Source organism: Leucoraja erinacea, chromosome 2, assembly GCF_028641065.1.
Source record: "Leucoraja erinacea ecotype New England chromosome 2, Leri_hhj_1, whole genome shotgun sequence".
Lineage (NCBI taxonomy): Eukaryota > Metazoa > Chordata > Chondrichthyes > Rajiformes > Rajidae > Leucoraja > Leucoraja erinaceus.
The window spans coordinates 60,131,188-60,152,833 of record NC_073378.1 but is presented as its reverse complement, the minus strand read 5'-3'; the positions used below and the strand labels follow the sequence as shown (position 1 = coordinate 60,152,833).

The following is a 21,646-nucleotide window of genomic DNA, read 5'->3' as shown; positions in this document are numbered from 1 at the left end:
TGACTATTACACTCAATCCCTTGCAATAGAAAGCATACCATACATTTTCTATTCTGAAAACAAAGGAGAGGGCACATTTTTGGGCACATCGGGGAGTCACAAGTGGTGTTAAAAAATCGCAACAATTTTAAAACTGAGGTCACAGTTCATAACCTTTTTTGCATAATGACTTTAGGGTGAATGTTTTCATTAGGTCTATTTTATTTATAAATTACATTTTAGCTATCAAACTAAATTCTAATATGGCAATGAATAAACAAATTTGATGGTCAAGGAAAATTATTTGATCTGTGGATAAATCTTCCAACTCCATAGCTCCTATAAACAAATTTGATGTTGTCAAGAAAAGTTATTTGATCTGTGAATGGAGGGTTTTGTTCACATGCAGGCAGAGAAGATTAATTTAACTTGGCATTATGTTCAGCATGGATATTGTAGGACAATGGGCCTGTTCCTATGTTGCACTGCTCTTTGTTCTTTGGATAAACCTTCCGTCCAGAGCTCTTTAAAATAAGTAGATATAGTGGTAAATAAGACATATGGTATGCTTGCCTTCATCGGTCAGGGCATTGAGCATGTCAGAAGGTCTTGTTGCAGCTTTATAGGACTTTGGTTAAGCTGCATTTGGAGAATTGTGTGCAGTACTGGTCGCCACATTACAAATAGGATGTAGAAGCTTTGTTGAGGGTGCTGAAGAGGTTTACCAGAATGCTTCCAGGATTATACGTTTTTAGCTATAAGGAGAGATAGGCCAAAAAGTATTATTTTTGCTGGAACATATTAGGCTGGGGGGGTAGGGGGAGCCTCATAGAAGTATATAAAATGATAAGAAGCATAAACAGAAATGTTTCCAAGCATGGAATTATAAAGTCTAGAAAGCGTAACCTTAAGGTGAGAGGGGCAAAGTTTAAATGAGATATGTAGGATAGTTTTTTTCTGTAGAGAATGATGGGTACCTGGAATAATCTGCCAGGGGTGATGGCAAAGACAGATGCCATAGAGGCATTGAAGAAGCTTTTGAATAAGCACATGGGTATGCAGCAAATTGAGGGATGTGGATGTAGTTCAACTTGTTGTCAGGTTCGGCATGGACATTTTAGGCTGATAGGCTGGTTCCTGTACTGTACTGTTTTATGTTCTATTTTGACAAATTCAAGTATAAAAGCTAAATCCAAAGGGTTAGCTTATCCCAGACCTAGCATGATGCTCAGAGCACTCCTGTGCACATCTTTTCCAGATGCAGTGCGAGCTGTTGAAGCTAGTGTTAGCATTTGTAGGTTCGCCCGAACTTGTGTAAAGCTGAGGATCATATATAAAATGAAAAAACACAAAGTGCTGGAACATCTCAGCAGGGCTGTGGAGGGGAATAGACAGACAATGTTTTGGGTTGATGGAAGAGAGTGAAGAAAAGCAGAAAAGAGAGGTTGGGTGGTTCAAATTGAGCACTACCCACTCCAGCACTTCCAAAATGAGTTTATACACAGCTACATGGTCTTGACTCATTCAGTGTGAGGTTTTCAATACTAAACAGTTCCTACCAAACTATTAATTTCAACAGCTATTAAATACCAGGTCAGTATTTCTATATGGCAAAGATGATTTGTGAGGATCTAACTACATCTTGCATTGTTTTAAACAGATATCATTCCAGATAAAACCTGCATAAAATTGTACAATTAATATTGTAACATGAGAATGCTGAAGTATCTAAGTGAGCTTTGTTGATCAGGTATTCTACTACCAAAGCTTATGAGATTCAGTCATGAGTTCACCTCACAGTTTTGGAAGCAAATACGCTGGATGTGTTGCTTGTAATTATCATCTATATCTTTAAAACGTGCTCCGGTGATAATTGTTGCAGAGTGTTGCAATTGTTCATTACATTGACGTATTTATGTAAATAATTAAAAAAAAATATTCAGATTTGGATGCTGCCATTTTGATCACAATTAGAATGCCTTTCTTTTCTGGAATGAGTTCCTAAAATGCTAGCCAACATTCTTTGATCACAGTCATTCTTGTATTGTGATATTCCATAAAACCTTCGTATAAACTCTCAGGAAAAATGTTGTGTTGATGTTTTCACTGAAATTCCTGAAAGCTATTTCAGGATTAATTAATTTTACACCATGTAGCTATCTTGGACAGGCAAGGAAAGTCCTAGGTGTTTTGCGATTTAATTGATCAAGCGCTCCATGCTTCTGGATAATAAGGCAACAAACCCACTCTATTTACATTCCAAAATGATTTTAACATCTGCTAGGTAAAAAATATGTCATAATCTGCCCCCTCCAAGCTAGCCAATTGTTACACTCTGGTTTGTCATTAACAGGTAAGGATGGTGCTTTAGTAAGACTTATTTTAAGAAGTATCACGAAGCACTGTATGTTATTGATTAGATTTGGGCCTGGACAAGTTACTGTAATTCTTGGATTGTTGTAAGACTCCAACAGATTCTCGAAGGAAATTTAACATGCTTACCAATTGCTGCATATATATTACCTTTCCTCACCATGACTTTTGCTTGCCCTGAGATGTGCCATAACAAGCCACTTGGTTGCTCACACCACTTGTGGGTGGATAATAAATACCAGCCTTGTCAGCAAAACCCACATCCTGAAAATAAAACAAAGCCAGAGGAAGTCTTTTTTTTAACGAATGATTGATTTTAATATAACTGCATGCATTCCTGCAAATGTGGTTCATGAGCTTTGCAAATATAGTTTTTTGGAAAAAAGCATCAAACATACTTTAGCTTAACTCCCTTAACTTCCCCAAGGCCTGGGGAATTTTTATTTACAAAAAATGTATTCAGCACTTGATGCGCTGTGCATTCGGGAACAGAAGTTTTTCTATTGCCCAGCCAGACAACTTCCATGTTTATTTTGATTTATACTATTGGTTTATAATTTGACAAATTGACATTTTTTAGAAATGAGAATGGACACTTACCTTTTTTACTTCTGGTGCGCTAAAATGCTGAGAACTATATTCTGCATTAATTAACCCAAACCTACGCCTTCTGTTGCATGTTTGCTGATGACGTTGAGAATTCTCCTGAAAAGTGACAATCCAACATTGGGTGAAACACCACAAAAATTACATTTCAGTACTTTCTGATTTTATTACTGAATTGTACTGAATTGGCTGAATTCTGATTCCAGAGGAAATCAGTTAGTTTCCCATCATGCAAAATATAGGCAAATATCCAGATACAGTGTGTGGGAAGGAACTGTGCAGATGCTGGTTTAAACCAAACATAGACACAAAATGCTGGAGTAACTCTCGAGAAAAGGAATAGCTGACTTTTCGGGTTTTGACTTCTTCAGACTGAGAGTCAGGGGAGAGGGAAAATAGAGGTCTGAAAAGGTACCTTGAGTATATTTTGCAATGAAGCAGACAAATGTGTAGGAAGGAACTGCAAATGCTGGTTTACACTGAAGAAAGACACAAAATACAGGTCAGGCAGCATCTCTGGAGAAAAGGAATAGGTGATATTTCCAGTCGAGGCATTGTCCTGGGATGTTGTTTGTAACTGGTACTCTGTTAATTGGAGAAATTGCAAATTCACTGATACAGCATTGGCTTCATGGAAGGATGTTTTTGGTAGTGGAAGGTTGTTTTTCAGACTGGAGGCCTGTGACATGGTGTACCTCAGATATTAGCGCTGGGTCCATTGTTGTTTGTGGTTTATATCAATAGGTTGGCTGAGAAAGTACAAGCCCTAATTAATAAGTTTGTAGATTATACTAAATTAAGTTCCAAAGTAGGCAGTATTGTAGACAGTGAAGATGGTCAAAAATCTAAAATATAATCATAAATTACAGTAGGATCTTAATCAGCTGGGCTGAGGTATGGCTAATGGAGTTTAATGCAGACAGGTACAAAAAGTTAAACCAGAGCAGGACCTTCAGAATGAATGATAGGCCCCTCGGGAGTGTTGTTGAGCAGAAAATGAGGGATCTAGGAGTAAAAGTACACATAGTTCCCTGAAGGTGGGGTCACATATAGAAAGGATGGTAAAGAAGGCTTTTGGTACATTGGCCTTCATCATTTGGGATATTGAATGTGGAAGTTGAGATGTAATGTTACAATTATACAAGACATTGATGAGTCCACATTTAACCATATAACCATATAACAATTACAGGACAAGTATTGTGTTCAGTTTTGGAGTATTGTGTTCAGTTTTGGTAACCCTACTATGGGAAAGACGTTGTTAAGCTGGAAAGAGTGCAGAGAAGATTTACAAGAATGTTAGATAGAAAACAGATAGAACAATCTGGCATAAGAACAGGCTCCGGCCCACAATATCTGTGCCAAACATAATGTAAAAACCAACTCTTATCCTTTTCACATAATCCATATTCTTCCATTCCCTGAATATCCATATGCCCATCTAAAAATCTTTCAAATGTCACTGTCGTATTGCCTCAATCACCACCCCTAGCAGTCCATTCTGGACATGCACTGAATTCTGTGTAAACAAAACTTGCCCTGCACATCTCCTATAAACTTTGCTCCTCTCCGCTTCACGCTATTCCCACCGGTATTTGATTTTTCTATGCCTCTCATAATTTTCGATACTTCTATTGGGTCTTCCCTCAACTGCCTGCATTCCAGTGAAAACCATTCAATTCTGTCCAACCTCTCCCTGTAGCAAATACCCCCTAATCCAAGCATCATGCTAGCAAATCTCCCCTGCACCCTTTCCAAAGCCTCCACTTCCTTCCCATGGTGGGGCAATCAGAACAGCACACAACACTAAAAATATTTGCCATGACTTGACGGCCTAAGCTATAGTGAAAGGTTGGGCATGTTGGACAGGCTAGGACATCATTCCTTGGAGTGCAAGAGGTTGAGGCATGATCTTATAGAGGTGGATAAACTAATGAGTGGAATAGATAGATTAGGTACACAGAGTATTTTACAAAGGGTAGGGGAATTAAGAACCAGAGGACATATGTTTAACAGGAAACAGAGGGGATGGAGATACATAGATAAGGAAGCGTGAAGGTGTGAAAACAGGGCAAAGGGAATAAGAATCAAGGAAAATGTAGAATAGATCATTGTAGCTGGGAGAAGGTAACAACAAAGCAAACAGAGATAAAATGTAGTTGGAGACAGCAAGACTGATCAGAGAAGGGGGAGGGATGGAGAGAGAGGGAAAGCAAGGGTTACTTGAAGTTAGTTAAGTCAATGTTCATACTGCTGGTGTGTAAGTTGCCCAAGCGAAATACGAGGTGCTGTTCCTCCAATTTGTGCTGGGCCTCACTCTGACAATGGAGGAGGCCCAGGACAGAAAAGTCAGTGTGGGAATGGGAGGGGGAGTTGAAGTGTTTAGCAACCGGTTTTATCTCTGGTTGCTTTGATGTTACCTTCTCCCAGCTAACAATGATCTATTCTACATTTTCCTTTATCTCCATTCCCTTTGCCCTGTTTTCACACCTTCACTTTTCCTTATTTATGTATCTCCCTCTCCCCTGACATCAGTCAGAGGAAGGGTCTCGACCCAAAACGTCACCCATTCCTTCTCTCCAGAGATGTTGCCTGTCCAGCTGACTACTCCAGCATTTTGTGTCTACGCTCTAGCGGTTTGTTTTTCACTCCAGATTGCAGCATATTCAGTCTCTTTAGTCTCCTAATTTGCACGCATTGCTCTCCACGGCTTCCTCATTCTGAAATAATCACACAAAAACATACAGGCCAGTTCCTTTGCTTCTTTGGACAGGCAGACCACAAAATCTCTTTGTACATATTTTTAAAAAGATAATCAGTCATAAACAAAAACACAGATGCAGAAAACTGAAATGAAAACCAAAGAGAGGTGGAACAACTCAGCAGGTCAGGCAGCATTTGTGAGAGAGATTCAGAATTAATCTTTCGGGCTGATTATCTTTCATCAGAATTCAGTCATTTCAGTTTCACTCCACAGACGCTGTCTGACCAGCTGGAATTTCCAGCATTATCTGGATCTATTTTTATAAAAGGATTCCAATCGTTTTTTTTGTTAGTGATACTTTATAATTATGTTCCGAACAATTCTAGATTTTTCAACGTACAAGCAGTAGAAATAAACAATAATAAATTTGAATAGATAAAATAGGAAATCAGTGGACAGAATTGTTTCAGTTTAGTTTATAGTCATGCGTTGTCACGTGTACTGAGGTACAGTGAAAAGCTTTTGTTGTGTGCTAAACAGTCAGTAGAAAGACAATACATGATTACAATCGAGTCATTTACAGTGTATAAATACATGGTAAGGGAATAACATTTAGTTTGCATGCTAACGTGATTTTTTTAATTGTGCATTATTTGCATATAGGGAAAAGAAAGTAGAAAACTTATATTGAGATCTTTTTTATACTGTGTAAAAGATGACAACAAAGACCCTGAATTTTTATCCCAACTATGGGGTAGGTGAAGATGATCAGTGGAACAGGAATTTCAAAAGCCGTAGTATTCAAATCCACCACAATTCTACACCTCTGACCCCTTAACAGAAGCTAAGGAAGGATGTTGGAACTTCCTCCATCTTATGCATTTTCTCTCCATCTACCAGCCTCACATTGACGCAAAGTCCACAGACTGCCCATGGAATTTCCCCCTGTTATTCCAACAATAGGATCTCTGTTTTGATTCCAAACTTAAAAACCTAAATTCATTATTCACCCTTTTCCTACCAAAGCACCTTTAACTATATTTACTTTTTGTGTCATTTTCACCCTTCGCTTTAATTGAGCTACTTAAGTAAGGGGGTGTTTGCTATTCCCTTCACCTATACCTCCTCCACCCTTCGTCTGGCAACAATGCACCTGCCCTTCTGCTTACATCCAACTCTACTGACACTGTTGTTCTTAGATTAAATAATTTGTTCTGCAGATTAGCAGGAAGATAATTTTAATCATTAAAGTTGTCACATTTGTTAAGTGCTTAACTAATGCACCCATATTCAAAATTTCAAGTTACTTACATTTTAATTTATTTCTCATTTATCCTCTGTTAATTAAATCTCTAATATATCTTAAACTATGTAGTATAGTTATTTATGTCTGCCTAAATGTGAAGCAATGCAGAAAATTATCTGTAAAATCCACCATTCACATTGTATAAATTACAAAGTCAGATATCAGAGATATTTCTATGCCAAACTACTGGCATTTTACAGCATGAGTGCAACGAGTTCAGGATTCCCACATCATTAGGGAATGTGTTAACAACTGGCCATACGCTACTGTCAGTCGTCTGGTCATACTTTGATGTTGAAATCCTGCTGGAGTCCAATAGCAGAGCACAAATATGCTCAATTTCCCAACAGCATCCATGAAATACTGCTCACTGATTGTGTGCCTGGTTAAACCTGGTACAGGGCCAATGAGTCTATCCATTTGAACGGAGACAAGATCTATGGGAGACTTAGAAAAGTTTTAGGTGATTTCTATTTGAAAACTGTAGGATCCAAGATGGCGCCCATGCCAGACGACTTTTTGTGTGATAGTCACAGAAGTGGATCCGCAATCACACATTACAATCATTCCGCTCTTTTACATCTCTACTCCGACAGCAACATTTCTTATTTTAACTATCTATGCTCTTCCGAATCTCCGCTAAGGTATTTTGCACTAAACGTTATTCCCTGTATCATGTATCTGTATGTTGTGGATGGCACGATTGTAATCATGTATTATATTTCTGCTGACTGCTTAGCATGCAACAAAGGCTTTTCGCTGTACCTCGGTACAGGTAACAATAAACTAAACCAAACTAACTAACTATTTTAATTGTTTAAAAGAGTTTAGATTTTTATAATTTTTGATTTTTGATTGCTTTTGATTTAATTTTAATTGGTTTTATATGTTTCCGAATGCCTGGAAAATTCAGAACCATTCAGAATACTTGACATTCAGAACAGATGCCTTAGGCTGGTGCATTGGTATCACCAGCAGCAAATAATCTTTTCTGCTATTCCATAGGGGGTGCGGCTTGTTATGGCATTTATGGCAGTTGTTTAAGGTTATGTTTATGTTTAGATATACAGCATGAAACAGGCCCTTTGGCCCGCCGAGTCCACATCAACCATCAAGAACTCATTCACACTGGTTCTACATGATCCGACTTTCACATCTATTTCAAATCCCCAGCAGCAATTTACTGAGGCCAATTAACTTAGAAACCTGCACATCTTTGCATGTGGGAGGATATCGAAGCACCCAGAAGAAATCAATGTGTTCACAGGGAGAGTGTGCAAACTCCACAAAGATAGCATCCAAGGTCAGATCAAACCCAGGATCAGGGGCAGCAGCTCTACCTGCTGTTATACTGTGGTACTCCAACCTTAACCTTCACAGGACAGAAAAGTTAGAGTGGGAGTGAGAGAGACAGGCAGCTGGAAGCCCTGGGGCACAGATTGAACACAGGTTTTTCACTATGTTTTTTGCCCAATGTGTGATGGTTTCCCCATGTTGACAAAATATACAATAAGCAGTGAAAGCTGCATGCTAAATTGGGGTGGTCTAGTGACTGGGCAGGCAATGATTCTGACTCACAGCTCCAGGGACCTGTGTTTGTATCTGACCTCCAGTGCTAACAGTGGATTTTGCATGTTCGTCCTGTAACCGCATCAGTTTGCTCCACATTCCCAAATGGATAAATGGCCACTATAAATTATCCCTTAAAGTATGTGACCATGGGAAGAATTGGGAAGCAATGTCAATGGGCATATGTGAGAGAATGCAAGGAAATAGGTGGGGAAATTAGATTCATGGATTGCTCTAAGAACTGACATAGACTTAATGGGCTGATAGGCCTCCTTTTCATTTGAGAGGAAGTATGAAAAATACGAACTAAGTACGTAAATTGCTGCTTCACTTGCAAGAGTGTTTGTACATTGGATGGATGAAAGAGAGGAGGTAAAGGGGTAGGTGTGGCACCTCCTGTAAGAGCAAGGAGAAAGGAAGTGGTTATAGGTGGAGATGGAAAAGTGAACCATAGATTTCTGAAGTGAGTTTATTATTCGCTCTTAAGTGTTCTATTGCCAAATTTATGATCATAAATCACTCAATGTCGTTTTGAATGCTTATCCTCCTCAGTTAAACTGGAAACTTGCTGAAATTCACTATAAATTTTGCAACAAGGCAATGAATTGGTATGATTTAGTAAATAAACTTTTTATTTGAGAGGTAGTATGAAAAATGAAGTTGTTACTATATTTTAAGGTGAAAATCAGTTGATTTAGATTCTAAAGTATATTACACTTCAATGATGATTATAACTTAAGAAATGAAGAGTGTTTATTTAAATATAAAGTATTCAAACTGATTAAATTTTGTGATATTGGACTGGACGTAATTAATTAATATAGCTACAATTAAAATCAGGTGTACAATAAAACCTAAATCAACTGCAGATAGTTAGTAACGCACAGCATTTTTCCTTAAACAAATCTAAATTGAAACCCCATTTTAAAAATCTGTTGTAAATGTACAATAGATTAGTCAGTATGTAAAGGAGAAAGGTTAATATTTTAGTTGGAATATAATGTAATTGAGATTTTAATTTATTTGATTTGATATGCAAATTGAGGACTGTCACTTTAATGATAATATTTAAATGGATAGCAGAACCTGGAAAGGTTATTATGCAAAACCGTAAGAATGGCCAAATTTAATAACCTCAGGCATAAAAATGTTGTTCTACCTTCCAAATTATGTGCTTCCACTGATAACTACAAACGTGGCACTCAAAACCATGGTTTGAATGGCTTATTAACTGACTTCCATTTGTAAAACGTACAAAGTGCTCCATAATGTAGCATAAGTTATGAAATTGAACTGACGAATGAATTATGGAAAAAAAAATCTTTAAATATACTGAATGCAGCTACCCGGAAAATACCCCTTTTTTCTTTCTCAAGTATTATTTTTTTCATCAGAGCTCTGAACTTGATGTAATCCAGTTTCAAAATGTAATCATAACTGGAGTATTTTCAATTATTTTTGATAATAAAATTTTAATTATTAATTCATTTTATTATTATCTATGGCATCAACCTGAAACAAGATTGTGCAGTCATTTTGAAATATATGCTAAGAGGAATTGCAGATAAAACTAGCTAAATTCAGCTCTTTTCATGTTGGATATGCAACTGCAGACTGCTCGGAATGGAACACTACAAAATTAGAAACACCGCAGTTTTAAAGGCGTCGTTGATGCAATTTATGGAAGAAATCATTTGTAGCTATTCCTATCTTCCTGGAAACATTCAGTTATTTGACACTACCCTTTTTGTGAAAGGGATTACGTATCCTTAGTGCTATTAATTAGCCAGCAAGTCAAATAAGATTGCTCGATTTGGTCCTGCCAAGTTTCGGAGAAAACAAAACCTTTGAGCAAATTTTCTGCTTGTGCTTTGAAGGAATACTACATAAACTGCCATTGGTGTCAGAAAAACATTTGATTATTTTATGAAATGTTACAATATAATTAAAGTAGTATATTCTGCACTTAGGGCATACAAATAAATCTTCCCTGACGTTTTTTCTGAAACTTGTAATGATACAGAAAGTGGCCATTTGATCGATCAGGTCCATGCTAGTTCCCTTGGAGCAATCCCATTAATCCCATTCCCTTTTTATTTCCCTGTACTTGTACAATTTATTCTCTCTCGCATAGGCCCGTAAACTTTATTTAATTTTTTTTTTTGCATCGAGGCACAAGATGCGGTTGCATACAGTAGCCAATTAATCCAGCAGGATATCTTTGAGATGCATTATATGTTATACTTTTATTTTTATTGTTCTTGTCCTTTGCTATTATTGTAGAATATGGCCTATAAAAAATACACATTATCTCTTCTTCCTCTTCTCATATGTAGTTGAGTTTAGTTGAGTTTGAGTTGACTTTAGTTTATTGTCACATGTGAAAAGCTTATGCTGCATGCTAACCAGTCAGCTGAAAGACAATACGTGATTACAATTGGGCCATCCACAGTGTATAGATTTTTGTTTAGTTTGGAGATACAGCGCAGAAACAGGTCCTTCAGCCCACCGGATCCGCGCCAACCAGTGATCCCTGCACATTAGCACTATCTACACACACTAGGGACAATTTTTACATTTACCAATTCAATTAACCTACATACCTATACGTCTTTGGAGTGTGGGAGGAAACCGAAGATTTCGGCGAAAACCTACGCAGGTCACGGGGAGAACGTACAACTCCATACAGACAGCACCCGTAGTCCAGATGGAACCCAGGTCTCCGGTGTTTTACATTCGCTGAAAGTCAGCAACTCGACTGCACTCCGACACCGTGTCGATACATGATAAAGGGAATAGCATGAATAACATTAAGTGCAAGGTAAAATCCAATAAAGTCAGATCAAAAATAGTCCAACAGTCTCCAATGAGGTAGATAGAAGCTCAGGACAGCTCACTAGTTGTTGGTAGGATGTTTCAGTTGCCTGATAACAACTGGGAATAAACTGTTGCTGAAATTGGAGCTGCGTGTTTTCATACTTCTATACCTTTTGCCCAATGGAAGAGGGTTGAAAAGGGAGTAGCCAGGGTGTGACATCCTTGATTATGCTGGTGGCCTTGTCAAGCAGCATGAGGTGTCAATGGAAGGGAGGTTGGTTTTTGTGATGGTCTGGGCTGTGTCAACAATTCTCTGCAATTTCTTGTGGTCTTGGATGGAGCTGTTCCCAAACCATGCTGTGGTGCATCCTGATAAAATGCTTAAAATGTAAGTTATTATATTGTCACTATTTCATTGGGCATGAGGTCTCCATTGTTTATATGTTGTCTTTTATTTCTTCCAGCAAATTCCATTAAAGTAGAAACTCCAAGTGATGAAGAGAATGGAAGAGCCTGTGACACAAATGGTGAAGATTGTGCTGAAGACTTGCGCATGATAGATACTTCTGGGACTAAATTGAATGGACCACACAATGGCCAAGGCAACAAAGCATTTTCTGGAGTTGGTGGCATTCGACTTCCAAATGGCAAGCTGAAGTGTGATATCTGTGGAATAATTTGCATTGGCCCAAATGTCCTCATGGTGCACAAACGTAGCCACACTGGTAAAAACAGGCACCGCTTTTTACTGTTTTTTACCTTCATCACTTTCATTTGGATTTTACTATGCTGCATTTTTGCATGTCATTTCCCAAAAAGTTATCATAACCGAAAGAGTAAAATGCTTCACATTTATAATAAGAATGTGATGCAGAGATTAAAGTCAGAGCCTGAAATGCATTTTTAATAAGTTTCCTTTTTTTCTTACTCATTGGCATTTTTTTAAGAACCATTGGAAAAGACATATTAAAAACAACATGCCACAACATTCAGAAATCAAATCTGTTTATTCAGAAACTGCTGATCAGGAAGAGCAACTCTTAACACACAATGATGCAGACACTCCATATAAATGAGTTTGAATCTTCATTGTGATGTGTCATTTTGATTTAAAAAAAAAAAGATTTTTCAGATCAAATTGACCCAGCCACTGAAGCATTGAGAAACTGGCAGGTTTAGTCTGAATGCCTCATGCTATTTCAAGTGTGCATCTGGCAGAAATTAGAGAACACATCAAAGACACATCTTTATCTGAAATTCCACACATACGATATTTAGGGGTTTTATTTTGCTAATAAATATACTCTGTCTTGCAGGGGAACGCCCCTTCCAATGCAGTCAATGTGGTGCATCTTTTACTCAAAAAGGCAATCTACTTCGTCACATTAAGTTGCACTCTGGTGAGAAACCATTCAAGTGCCATCTTTGTAACTATGCCTGTCGTCGTCGAGATGCACTTTCAGGTCATCTGCGGACTCATTCTGGTGGGTATAATTATCACCAGTGTATGCAGTGGGTTATCTGCCTGTTGGTCAAAAAGCAGATAACCTCATGAAAACAAACATAGAAACATGTTGATGATAATGCAGAGAAATGCTTACCATGTGCACATATTGCTCCCCTCTCCATTCTTTTAATAATGACGTTTACTTCCATTAAAATAATGAGAAGATGACTGAAATATTAACCGACTATGTGAAATTTGAACAACAGCAGCTTCCAGATTTCTTGTATTCATTGATTGTGAATCTTATCTACAGTTAGTCTTCTCTTGGTTCCTCTCAATTTCCTGGATCACTTTACTGACATCAGTTAAAGTTTATGTATGGATAGCCCATCAGATAAGATAACTTGCTTATAAAGCTTTGTTTCACAAACCAATGAAGCCATTAGCAAAATTGTGCCATGTTAAATACTAATTAACAATTTTGTCTTTGTGCTAACAAAGCATGTGGAATTATAAACTTTATCATACTCTGTACTATATGTCAAGAAGTAAGAATTTGTAGTGCACTGTGGCACTCTTGTTTCTGAGTCAATTGAGATGTTGCTGAATTGGGAGATAATATAGGTCAGTTAACATGGGATTGACAGATCAATAGGACTTGTTGCAAGCCAGGATATCAGCTGCAGAGCCTTGGATGAAATGAGGAAGGATATTCATGATGGTTTTCATTCCTGCATAAACAAGTGGAAGTGAGGATCACGTGTAGGTAGACCTCGGGTGAAGTAGATTTACACAACAAAGATTATAGTTGGACTGAGATAAGTTGCAGTTCTGAATTGTGCAGAGTTGATTTTGGGAGAAAAGGTTAGTTAAGTTAAGGGCCTCACTCTTGTCTCCACCCTTGCTCCCCCTCCCCCTCGTCGCAACAGAGACAGAGTCCCCCTGGTCCTTACCTTCCACTTCATCAGCCGAAGCATTCAACACATAATCCTCCGAAATTTTGACCACCTCCAACGGGATCCCGTCACTGGCCACATTTTCCCATCTTCACCCCTTTTGGCCTTCCGCAGATATCATTCCCACTGCAACTGCCTGGTTAACTCATCTCTTCCCACCCAAACTACCCCCTCTCCAGGTACCTTCTCCTGCAACCACAGAAGATGCAACACCTGTCCCTATACCCCCTCCCTCGACTCTGTCCAGGGACCCCAACAGTCCTTTCAGGTTAGGCAGAGGTTCACTTGCACCTTCTCCAACCTCATCTACTGTATCTGTTGTTCAAGATGTGGACTCTTAAGGGCCTGTCCCACTTTCACGACCTAATTCACAACCTCTGCCGAGTTTACCCTTGACTCATACTCGCAGCATGGTCACCACAGGGTCATAGAAGGTCCTAGGTAGGTTGCAGCAGGCCGTGATGCAAGTCGTAGGTACTCGTGGCATCGAGTAGGTTGGGGCATTTTTTCTAGCATGATGAAAAATGCCAACGAGTACAAAAGGTTGTGAATTAGGTCATGAAAGTGGGACAGGCCCTTTATACTCGGTGAGACCAAACATAGACTGGGCGATCATTTCACAGACCAACTTCGCTCATCCTGCCTGAACCTACCTTGCCTCCCGGTTGCTGGACACTTTAATTCTCTTTATATTCCCATACAGACCTTTCTGTCCTAGGTCTCCTCCACTGTCAGAGTGAGGCTAAACGCAAATTGGAGGACCAGCATCTTATATTTTGTTTGGGAAGCTTATAGCCCAGTGGTATGACTATCGATTTCTCTCACTTCAGGTAGCCCCAGCATTTCCTCTCTCTCTATCCATGAAGCAGGGTGGGAAGAAGTGTAGTCCAGATAGCCATGGGAGTCAGTGGGTTTATGGTGGATGTCGGTCAGAAGTCTATCGCCTGCGATGGAGATAGTGAGGTCAAGAAATGGTAGGGAAATGTCGGAAATGGTCCAGGTGTATTTGAGTGCCGGATGGAAGTTAGTGGTAAAATGGATGAAGTCAGTGAGTTGTGTGTGGGTGCAGGAGGTAGCACCAATGCAGTCATCGATGTAACAGAGGTAGAGGTCTGGGATGGGGCCCTGGTACATCTCGAACAAGGATTGTTCGACGTACCCAGGCATAGCTAGGGCCCATGCGCGTGCCCATAGCTATGCCTTGTATTTGGAGGAAATGGGAGGAGTCAAATGAAAAGTTATTAAGGGTAAGGACCAGCTCCGCTAGGTGGAGGAGAGTGTCTGTAGATGGGGATTGGTTGGTTCTCCGGTCGAGGAAGAAACGGAAGGCTTTGAGACCCTCCTGGTGGGGGATGGAGGTGTAGAGTGACTGGGAGTCCATGGTGAAGATGAGGGGATGGGGACTTAGAGAACCCAATTTCTGGAGACGATGGAGGTGTCTTGAACATAGGTAGGGAGGGATTTAACCAGGGGGGATAGGATGGAGTTGAGGTATGTGGAAGAGTATGTGAGGTATGAGAATCGGTGGCTCAGCACTTCAATTCCCCCTCCCATTCCGAATCCGACCTTTCTGTCCTCCACGGCCAGAGTAAGGACCACTGGAAATTGGAGGATCAGCACCTCATATTTCTCTTGGGCAGTTTGTACCCCAGCGGTATGAACATTGACTTCTCTAATTTCAGGTAGTCCTTATTGTCTCCTCCCCTTCTCAGCTCTCCCTCAGCCCTCTGGCTCCTCCTCTTCCTTTCTTCTCCCCCCCCCACCCTCACATCAGTCTGAAGAAGGGTTTCGGCCAGAAACATTGCCTTTTCCTTCGCTCCATAGATGCTGCTGCACCCGCTGAGTTTCTGTAGCATTTTTGTCTACCAGCAATATTTATGGGTTTGTTTAGTTCAGCTATTAAAAGAGGAGCATTGGACTCCATTTATATTGTAGATTTGAATTCCTGTACGTTACCCAATCGTCCGTTCTAATTTTAGAACAAGAGTTTAAAAAATCAGTGGAGTTTGAAATCAGATGAATTTACGTACATTTGATCATGAATTCAAATTATTTTCTTATGTTCCAGTTTTTATTTAGACTTTAGAGATACAGCATGGAAACAGTCCATTCGTCCCACCGGGTCCATGTCGACTAGTGATCACCCCACACTCTAGCACTATCCTACTAGGAACAACTTACAATTTCACCAAAACCAATGAACCTACAAACCTATGTCTTTGGAGTATGGGAGGAACCTGGAGCACCCGGGAAAACCCATGCTGTCACAGACCTTTTGACCCATCGAGTCCGCGCCAACCACCGATCGCCCGAACACTAATTCCATCCTACACACCAGGGACAATCTACAGAAACCAATTGACCTACAAACCTGCAGGTCTTTGAAATGTGGAAGGAAACTGGAGCTACTGGAGCAAACCCACTCAGTTACATGGAGAATGTACAAACTCCGTACGGACAGCACCTATAGTCTGGATCGAAGCTGAGTCACTGGTGCAGTAAGGCAGCATCTCTACTGCAGCGCCACTGTGCCACCCCTATTTCCACAGTAGAAACTTGGAGAATAGCTCGCATTTACTTTGCAAGGTTACAAAGGGGAGCCTGCCCAAGCTTAATAAAGGCAATTACAATACTATGACGACAGATTAGGAAAATAGAGTAAAGGGATATTTCATAAATCTCAGCAGAAGTGTGTGCAACCAAATTGATGAAAAGCCAGACAACAATGCAAAAGATTAGTGGTGGCTGGTAATTGGGGAAATCTTAAGAAAACAGATGGGGGAATGAGTGGTCTGCTTTGAAAGGATAACTGAGAAAGCAATTTATTATTTAAATGGAGTGAAACTACAAAAATGTTGTAGTGAAAAGGGAACCAGGGGTCCTAGTACAGAAAGACAAAAACCTTTACGAACGACAGGATGGCACAGTGGCGCAATGGTAGATTTGCTGCCCCTACAGTGCAAGAGACCTGAGTTTGATCCTGACCACGGGTGCTGTCTGTATAGAGTTAGTAAGTTCTCCCCATGACCGTGTGGATATTCCCTGGATGCTCTGGTTTCCTCACAAACTCCAAAGACGTGCAGGTTCATAGACTAATTGGCCTCAGTAAAATTGTAAATTGCCCCTAGTGTCTAGGATAGTACTAGTGTACGGGGATCACTGGTCGGCACAAAACTCGGTTTCCACACTGTATTTGTGTGTTCCATTGCTTTTTATTTGTATGACTGACCTGGCAAATGAAATTCCTTAAATGTTGCAAAACATACTTGGCTAATAAAGTAGTATTGTGATTGTGATCACTAAACTAAACTAAAGACAGCAAGGTATTAGAAAGCCTGGAGGAAAGTCACCCTTTATTGCAAGGGGTATGGAGCACTAATATCAGAAAGTTATGATGATATTTGACGTGCAATGGTGAGACCATAAATGGAGTACTATGTACAGTTTTGGTCTTTACCTCTAAGGAAATATACACTTACATCAGAGTGCAGAGATGCTTTAGTAGTTTTCTAAGATGAAAGGAAGTCTTGATTGGGTGACTCGGTGGCATATCTGTCAATGGATCTGAAACATTAGACAAGGTTTCAAACTCAAAAGATGGAAAACAAATGCAGTAATAGATTAATAAATAACATATAACAGACTTTCTGGGATTTATGCAGCACAATGATGTAGTTATTACATCTGCAGCTCATAGTTCCAACGCCTTGGGATCAATCCTGTTCTTTGAAGGTGACTTGACTTTGCACATTCTCTCTGATGGCCTGGACCCCTGTTTCCTTCCACATCCCAAAGAAATGTGGGTGGCAAGGCCAATTGGCCGCTGTAAATTGCCTCTAGTGTGCAGTTGTGTGATAAAAATGGGAAGGAATTGATGGGAATATGGGAGAATAGGTTACAGAGAATATTGATGGGAGAATGGGAATATGCTGTGTGCCAGCGTGGACTCAATGAGATAAGATGATCTTTATTTATGTAATGAGAACATATGGGAATTAAAATGCTGATATACAAGGAAAGGTTGAAGAGGTTGAACATAAACACATTGGAATTTAGAAGAATGAAAGGCAATCATCTTGATACATAAAAACATTCCGTGAGGACATAACATGGTGGATGCTGAGAGAGTTTCTTCTAGTAGAGATATTTAGAACTCGATAGGGCATAATTTCAGAATAAGGGGTCACCCATTTAAGAAGGGATAAGAGGTCATGAGTCTTTGGAAGTCCTGTGAAGGTGGAATTATTGAATATATTCAAGATTGAAATTGACGGACACTTGAACTGCAAAGAACGTTGGGAAAATGGCAGGAGAATGATTTTGAGGCCTGAATTGAATCAATTATTATTTTATTGAATCACAAGCAGACTTGTGCAGACTATTCCTTCTATTTTTAATGACATATGAAGGAAATGTTATTGTTGTTGTGCCCTCTGTCCAATGAAATGTTAATCTAGGGCCCATGTTTTAATTCTACTTAGTTACTGTTCATTCGTCTCATTTGCTATTCATGAGGCCTTCCCTTGTGTGAATTCATTGTCATATTTACCTATTTAACAACTTTGCTTCAAGAAGTATTCGTTGGCTGTGAAGATATTCTTTTTCTTTACAGTGAAGCAGTGTATTGCTTGAGTCATCTTGCATATCTGAATCATTTTCCGCTGCCTTGCAATGTGTGTCACAATCCTCTTAACTCTTCAGTTACTGAAAATGATCTTGCAATCAGTACCCGTGATCAATGCTTACTATACTGTGCCATTCTGTAATGAACAGTATTACAAGTGACCTGCATAATTGTAATAACTGCTCTTCCCTCCAGCCTATGATGTGGGCAATATACGTTATAATATTGGAATATTGAAATCAGGTATCACTAATGGGCCTATCCCACATAGGCAATTTTGTAGGCAACTATAGGCGACTCATTTGTCGCCACATGTTCGCTGATGGTCGCCGGGAGTAGTCTCCTCAGTCGCGCAAAAAGTCGTAGTGCCTTTCTGATCCTCGCTAAATTTTCAACGTAGAGAATTTTTCAGGGACAGTGGGTTTGACGCCAATGAGCGGAGCTTGCCTTCTCCTGACGTATGTGCTGTCATAGGTTGTCGCCAGGATGACGTAGATTATCGCCGGTTTTTCGGCGACCTGCTACGACTATGACAGTCGCCCGCAGTTACCTAAAAAATCATTAAGTGGGACAGGCCCATTAAGAACCTCATTAACCACTTTTGTAGATTTTAATTTTAGTTGATGTTTAGTTTACGTTTTTTAAATTTATACTTGTGTATAAAGTGTTGTTATTACAAAGATTTCACAATGTGTTATATTCTTTTGAATTGGGCCCTCCATAGGTGCTCTATTTCCTGCCATGCAGCTCGCAATAAATACGAGGTTATGCATTGTGCAAGGCAGAGTGCCGAGAGCAACAAACAGGGCAGTCAGTGAGCTGTCAAAAGGCTCTTTCCACTTTGATGATCAGAAACATTGAGAAACAGCAAAAATGCATTAAAATAATTAAAATATTGAAAACATTTTAAATAACTTTAGTTTAAGGCATGTTCTATTTAAATTTGAAATTAATTGAAAATATATAAATTAAGATAAAGTTGAAAAGAACACTTACCTGCAGTTATTTTCTAATGAAGGCTAGTGGCTAGGTTAAAATGAATGGATCCATGCTAGATGCTTGGGCAAAAAAAGGTTAAAGCAGAGGAACCAACTCCCGAGTGTATTATGAACCCTCAGCTGGGTGGGATCAGGAACTACCCCTGGATTAGGTCATGAGTGCAGAGGTGCTGAACATGCTGGCTTGCACTGCAGCAAATCAGTGGTTCCCTCCAGAAACATTGGGCAGCTGTCAGCATTTTGCATCCCTTTGTGAGGCAAGTTATTTACTTTTCTACCATCTTTACAAAATCTTTAATGATCATAAAGCCTTTAGTGGTAGATCAGGGTTAAAAAGAAAATAGTAAAGCATTAGTAAATAGTTAACTCTTCTTACAGTGTGGGGATATAGGCTTTATGATCATTAAAGAGCTTTGCTACTGATTGTGGGGGTGGGACGAAAGATGTAAAAAATTAAAATAATAACAAATAACATTTGGTCTTAATGTCTAGAAACCTTCTTAAGAGATGTTAGATGTCTAAAACTAGATGGCATAGTTTTCGGATAAGGAGTAAAAGGCTTAGAGTGGACCTCAACATAGAAAATAGGTGCAGGAGTAGGTCAATTGGCACTTCGAGCCATTCAATATGATCATGGCTGATCATACAAAATCAGTACTCATTCCTGCTTTATCCCCATATCCCTTGATTCTGTTAGCCCTAAGAGCTATCAGGAAGTATCTTTTCACCCAGACTATTGGTAGAATCTAGTATGTGTTGGGTGGTGGAAGCAGATGATTTCATAATATTTAAGAAATAACTAGATGAGCACTTTTCACCAAGGTATAAAGAACTATAGACCTAAAGTGTGTACCTGATAGTGACCATGGACATGATGAACCAAATAATCTGCTACTATGCTGTATGACTATGACAATGTGACTTTGCGTTTATATATTAGTTAAGCAGTCTGGTTCAATTTCATAACTGCTTCCTGAACACACTAACTGTTTGACCACACATGAGACTAGGTTTAATGAAATATTTAATTTAATCAAGCAGATCATGAGGCTTAATAAACATGGAATTATTACAAAAGATGCAGTTTGGGTCCAGGTTAATGTCTGATAACTGAACAATTAACATAGCCAATGATTTAAAACATATGAAGTCTATACTGTATAATCCTCTCAATGGCTCTTTCTGTTTATGTTCAGTTGGAAAGCCTCATAAATGTAGCTATTGTGGGCGAAGCTACAAGCAACGCAGTTCACTGGAGGAACATAAAGAACGCTGCCATAATTACTTGCAGACCATGGGATTGCACGGTGGTATATATTCAGGTAAAAGAAAATCCTTTTCATGAAAACAAATGCTTTAGTTAATGTCATCAAACATCATAATTATACCATAAAGGTGGGAAACAAACAAGGAAAATACCTCAGCCTAGAAACTAAATTGTGCAGGCTTCATTTCAGTATGGCTTGTTAATAAGAAGGCAAGAGAAACAGCAGATGATGAAATCTAGAATAAAAAACAGAGCGCTGAAAGAAGCAGGGGATCTTGACCTGAAACAACTTACACCATCATCTTACACTTTTTGCCTCCACAGATGCTCTTTGATCCATTGAGTTCTTCCAGCATTTGTTTTTGTTGATAAATAAGCATTGGGCTGGGTGAAATGTGATAATGCCCCTCACCCAGCCACCATTCTCCGTCCAAATTAACAGAGGCCCAAGGCCGACAGATTAACTCACAGGAGATCTCGATCTCCCTTGTGTAAACAGGTTCATCAACTGCCCCAACAACACAATACCATGCTGCCCTTCACTGCCACCCTTGGATGGTTGCACCCCGAGCCCACCCAAAACTCTCATTTACCCCCCACCCCGAACAGATCCTAATCACCAACACAATCCAAGGGTGAGAAGGGTGGAACAAACACACAAAATATGTCTAACTCCCTCCCTTGTGTTACCTCCATGGCAGCTTTTATACTTTTGCCCTGGCAGCCATGATTGTGTCCTTCAAAGCCAAGGTATTCTTCCCGGGAACCATAATAATGGCTACAATAAAACAACTGCAATGTTTGAAAGCAGTTGCAATTAGAATCACACGGGTCCTATTTTAATCTACCAAATTGTAAGATGAACTTGATAATGAACTTTTAAAAATAATATTCCCCAATTCCATGTTTTTTGGGGGTCCCCTGATTGGACATTAATGGTAAATACAAATTTTGTTTACTGCACCATATAAGGATGAAATCCAATTTCTAGGTTAAGATC

The 21,646-nt window shown here is 39.4% G+C and overlaps 1 protein-coding gene across 9 annotated transcripts in view; it reads left to right on the top strand.

The window, feature by feature from the left end:
* The window catches only part of ikzf1 (IKAROS family zinc finger 1 (Ikaros)), a 76,138-nt gene that overhangs the window by 42,111 nt on the left and 12,381 nt on the right, over positions 1-21,646 (top strand). For 8 of the 9 annotated variants that reach the window (XM_055657434.1, XM_055657430.1, XM_055657463.1 and 5 more), the window contains 3 exons: positions 11,819-12,079; positions 12,671-12,838; positions 20,576-20,701. In XM_055657434.1, the coding sequence (XP_055513409.1) occupies positions 11,819-12,079; positions 12,671-12,838; positions 20,576-20,701 (555 nt within the window). The remainder of the gene's footprint in view (positions 1-11,818; positions 12,080-12,670; positions 12,839-20,575; positions 20,702-21,646) is intronic. The other variant, XM_055657442.1, reaches the window with a different exon arrangement.